General features: G+C 36.3%; 1 protein-coding gene across 2 annotated transcripts in view; it reads right to left on the reverse strand.

The window, feature by feature from the left end:
• Window positions 1-2,408: 2,408 nt before the first annotated feature.
• The window catches only part of LOC122251857 (serine/threonine-protein kinase unc-51-like protein Atg1), a 37,921-nt gene continuing 35,329 nt past the window's right edge, over window positions 2,409-5,000 (reverse strand). For both annotated transcript variants that reach the window (XM_086545040.1, XM_086545042.1), the window contains 6 exons: window positions 4,869-5,000; window positions 4,384-4,613; window positions 4,135-4,270; window positions 3,684-3,860; window positions 3,368-3,510; window positions 2,409-3,169 (listed from right to left, as the gene is read on the reverse strand). The exon at window positions 4,869-5,000 is cut by the window's right edge and continues 132 nt beyond it. In XM_086545040.1, coding sequence (XP_086401166.1) covers window positions 2,954-3,169; window positions 3,368-3,510; window positions 3,684-3,860; window positions 4,135-4,270; window positions 4,384-4,613; window positions 4,869-5,000 — 1,034 coding nt within the window. In that variant the 3' untranslated portion in view covers window positions 2,409-2,953. The remainder of the gene's footprint in view (window positions 3,170-3,367; window positions 3,511-3,683; window positions 3,861-4,134; window positions 4,271-4,383; window positions 4,614-4,868) is intronic.

Consider the following 5,000-nt stretch of genomic DNA (forward strand, 5'->3'; position numbering starts at 1 on the left):
TACGAAAAAGTCACTGTATCACTGTAAAAGACCGCATTCCCTTACTTAATAACAACTCCGTAAATGTGGAAGATAGTTATATAATGGAATCATGCAATGATATCAGAGATACATTTTGTTAAACATTTTCCTGACCCAAACAAAAGTACAGTTAAAAACCAATGTATAACCTGAAACCTAATCTGAGCCAGAATTATTATATGCGGCTCTAATTTACACAGTCATACATAGCTACAGTCTGAGCAGGATCTTACTGACTATCACTGCATAGGCTGTCGAGATGAGGTGGGAAGTTAGTGTTCCATTTTTGAATAAGTACATCCCTCATATACTAGTTCATCATATCATATGTAAACAAAAAAACAAAAAAAAGAATTATAACAAGCTCTGCAAGCAAGTTCTACAAAAAGGAGAAACAAACTGATTTGAAAAACACACACACACACACTCACAGAACAAAAACTTTGTGGCAATCAAATCTTAAGCTATTTTTTCCTGAGTAATTGTTATAAGATATGAAAGACAAAAGAAAAAAGGCAAAACATTGTGAAGTTTGTTAAGTAATTAGAGTAACCGGGTATAGACAAGGTCAGGATACTTGCATGCCTTCTCAATTAGGAAAACACTGTATTGAGACAAGCTACACAAAATAGTTATTTTCTTTTTTTCACTTCCAATCAATGTACTTGAAACATAAGTAAAATCATAACTATACTCTACAGCATTTCAATTTCTCAATCTATACTAAACTGGAAATTATTTTTATTTTGTATTTTGTTTTTTTTTTTGCTTGTAACAAATATAAATAGTAAACTACACCTCTGCTAGCAGTACAAACCATGTACTGCAAAGGCCAAGTCCTTTACTGCCACTTTCTTTGCATATATCAATAAGTATACAATGCTACTTCTACCAACAATAGCATAATTGAAATAAAAAATATATATACAATCACCAAATTCAAATGAGAGAGAAAAAAAAAATACAAACTTCTGGTAATAATTCCAATTCCATGAGAAAATGGAACACTCAAACACAGGCCACACTGCTGGCCGAAATGGCAGACTAAACTGAGCACGATATCAGGAGTATTGTAAAGTTATTTGCAAGCACTTGATTCACACAACACTTCCCAATGTCAGAACAGTGAATGGCTACACTATCTGCTCAACTATTTCACATGTTTAAAGAGGAAAACACTGCCCACATATAACCTCTGGTCGTCATTTTTTGAATATTTGTAAAAAAAAGTATATCTACTGACTGTCTGCTCTACGTATGTTGTAACAGTGAAGCATTACCAGAAGATGGCATCCATACAGAATGAACTGTTCCCTTGAAAACCATAGTTATCATGTGCCCTATAATCCCCCACACATCAATTACTCCACAAAACATTATTCTCAACAAGCAACTGTAAATACTGAATGACCATGCTGTAAGAAGTATGTTCCCAATTCGTAAAATGATTGACAAACAGTTCTGCATGCTACTTGAACAAACACTAGGGAGGTCCACAAATTTTTTGGTCGTAATCTGTCACTATGGGGAAAAAAATTTGTACCAAGATCTTTTCAGGCCGATAACTGCTGTTTAGAACAAGGCTACAAACACAGAGGAATTGGTTGTTAATAAAAACATGTATAACATCTCCAACCAGAGCTTGCTTGAGGAGTAATATTCATATATGTATATATGTGTGTATATATATATAAAGCACATAGAACATTGCTAATTACATGAGGCATGATTAGTTGCACTGCCCTATTTACTACCTTCATTTACAAACATTTTCATTCCAAGCGAAGTAAAAAATAAAATAAATTAAAAAAAAAAAAAGGTGGAAAGAAAATCTATCTTGAAAAACCGACAGACCACAACGGAAGATCACATTTCTGGATGCTTTAAATTGTTTCCTGGGTTTCTTTGCTGTTAGAGTCTCAAGATTTCATCCACACTTGCCTCCAGCATTGGTATGTGACATGCTCCATGAATGGAGAGAGTGAGCTGCAGAGAAAGATATGAACTAACACAAGTACAGATTCCAGATTATATACATGCACACCATACCAATGTGGAGATCAAAACATGCTCTCATACTCCATATGAAAATTTTTATATGTATGTATGTATGCATATGTAAAAAAATATATATATGTGTATATGTATATACATATATATATATATGTGTGTGTGTGTGTGTGTGTGTGTGTGTGTGTGTGTGTGTGTGTGTGTGTGTGTGTGTGTGTGTGTGTGTGTGTGTGTGTGTGTGTGTGTTGTGTGTGTGTGTGTGTGTGTGTGTGTGTGTGTGTGCGTGTGTGTGTGTGTGTGTGTGTATTAAATATATATATATATATATATATATATATATATATATATATATATATATATATATATATATATATATATATATATATATATATATATATATACATACACACACATACAAGATAAACAATTTGTTCTCTCTCAAACACTTGCATTCTTTATTTTGAAGGTATATCTAAGAAATATGGTCACAGCTATAACCCAATCATAAATAATTATGTCAACGATACATCTCCTTTAACTTGACAGTGAATTTGTTTCCTAATATATCTTCTATATATTCATCCCCAATAAAATTGAGCATAATAAGTATTAAACCTGTAAATGGTCTATGATTACAACTTGGGAACCCTTATATATTGATAAGAATTAATATCTGATCGCCTCTGTTCCACTTCCCGATTCCTTTCTAGAAAATACACTGAACTTCTACTTTATGGGTTAACTCTTCTAAAAATAAAAAAAAGATAAGTAAGAAATAAAGAATAATAAATAATAACAATAATAAGTCTATCATTTGTATAGTAATGTGAATTCCCAGTTCCAAACTCAAACTGAAATAAACCTGTCCTTATGAATAAAGTGGGGCGTACGTACACCAGTTCTCTTAGCCGTTCTCCTGTGCCTACGCTTCATTTGTATTGTACGCATGGACTACACCTTGTTCATGGAGGAGGAATAATCGTCTTTCCACAGCCTGTTTGTAGCGCGTAAGCAGCGAGCGGTCGGAATCGTGGGCCACTTGCTGGGCCAGGGCGTGGAGGAGGATTTGTGCAGTCTGATAGCGGCGGAAACACTCCTCAGGCTTTCCAAATAGTTCGTCCAAGGCAGCACTCTGACACTGAAAATGTCACGTTTATATGAGATTCAGAATATTATTATCAATTACAATGTGTACAATAATATTTCATAAGGAATAGTGATATCATGGGAAAAGATATACATCTACACAAAAATTATGTATATATAAATAAGTAAATAAGTAAACCAGAAAATGCCATCATATATAATACTGTAATCTAAAAAAGAAAACACTCACCATTTCAATAGCATAATTATAAATAAGTTTATCAGCAGTAACGGTAGATGTTCTTGGATCTACAGAAGTAATTGCTCCAGCACTATTCAACTCCTTGCACACCCCTAGGGCTTGGCGGAAACGTTCACTCAGCACGCCCACAACTAAAAAAGTTTTTACAAAAATTAGCTTATAATATGTATCCATTTACTACTAAATCCAGGAAAATAACAATAATTACTCAATGATTACAATAATACTTCAGTACAAAATGAAAATCCTATCATTTTCCATCAAAAATAATAAACACAGGCAATGACAACACATAAATGCATACCATTCTTTACAGCATTGGATGGCTGGAGTCTACTTGTGCTCTTCTCGTGTTTTGCAAGGGTTAGCGCCGACGAGAGCAACTGTAAAGCCCGAACGTACAGCACGAGCTGCTCTGCACGTCGCTGCCACTCTGGGGGTGGTGATGCTAGAGCTGAACCTTCTGTGTCTTTAGGTGAACCTGGAAAAAAATAATCTTATGAATTTTTGTTATCAACAACAAATGGCTGCTTTGTCACTAATTTACTTCTGTTCACATAAACTAAGATTTTCTTTGAAGATGAACCACATTTTATGATGTTCAGCCTGGGCTGGGCATCTTAAGATTTGTGTTTTCTATTATTTTCTTGACATGGTTTTAGCAAAGTGATGCCAATCAGCCCTTGGTATGATGCCCTGATCACACAACAACAGAATAAATAGATACTTTTCACATCATAGGATGTTTCCCTTACCTGAAACAGAATCTCTCATAGCTGCATTCTGTCGTAAGGCAGTGATAGGTGCTGCTCGTGAACGAGCCAATTCAAGGATGCAATCAACCAAAGCCAAAACAAAGTTCAGCTTAGCCAGGGTCTCATTGTGCTCTCGCTGAAAAGCAAGTTCAGTGTGAGTTTCTTTTCCTTTATATGAATCTTTATAAGAGTACACTTTCTCCTCAGAGAATGCCTTATATACACACAAACCGCAATTCAAAACATTACCTCCATGAGGGTTTCCTGATGCAGTGGTGGGGCATAGAAGGCAACAGTGTCATCTCCCTCTGCCTGGGCTGTCCCTTGCAAGAGAAAAGCTGGTGCAGACTGACCATACTGAACCAACTGTCTGCCAGGATGTGGTGGACTGGGTGCCTGTGCCTGCCACTCCAGGAGGTGTGACTCGGTGCGGGATCGCTGGAGTCCACTGCCGTCTACACTCATCTCTTGGGACCCTCCTGGAAGAACACCAACAGGTAAACTTCGGGCTTAGCAAAAGTTGTGATGAAATGGTACTCTTCTATTAGTGTTGCTGAATTTATTCAAACAAATTTCAAGACATAGCAGGGCAAAAAAAATATCAATAATACTAGTAACCAACAAAATAATGATGCTTGTAAGCGCAGTTGAAGCGAACCAAACACTGAACATAGATATAAATCAAAAGTAATGACAAACAAAAGAAAAAAAGGTGAGGAAGAAGCTGTACTGACCAGTAAAGGGGTCACGTGATACAGAGGTCATTTCAGGAAGTGTAATAGCACGGTGCGGGGCAGTGAGGGTAGTGTTGCCACAGATGTCGCCAGCGGGGTTATCCTGACCAAGCCCTAGTTTGGTGGGAGAGC

The sequence above is a fragment of the Penaeus japonicus genome, unplaced genomic scaffold (assembly GCF_977035675.1).
Source record: "Penaeus japonicus unplaced genomic scaffold, GWHDUDI00000001_assembly GWHDUDI00000016, whole genome shotgun sequence".
Classification (NCBI taxonomy): Eukaryota; Metazoa; Arthropoda; class Malacostraca; order Decapoda; family Penaeidae; genus Penaeus; species Penaeus japonicus.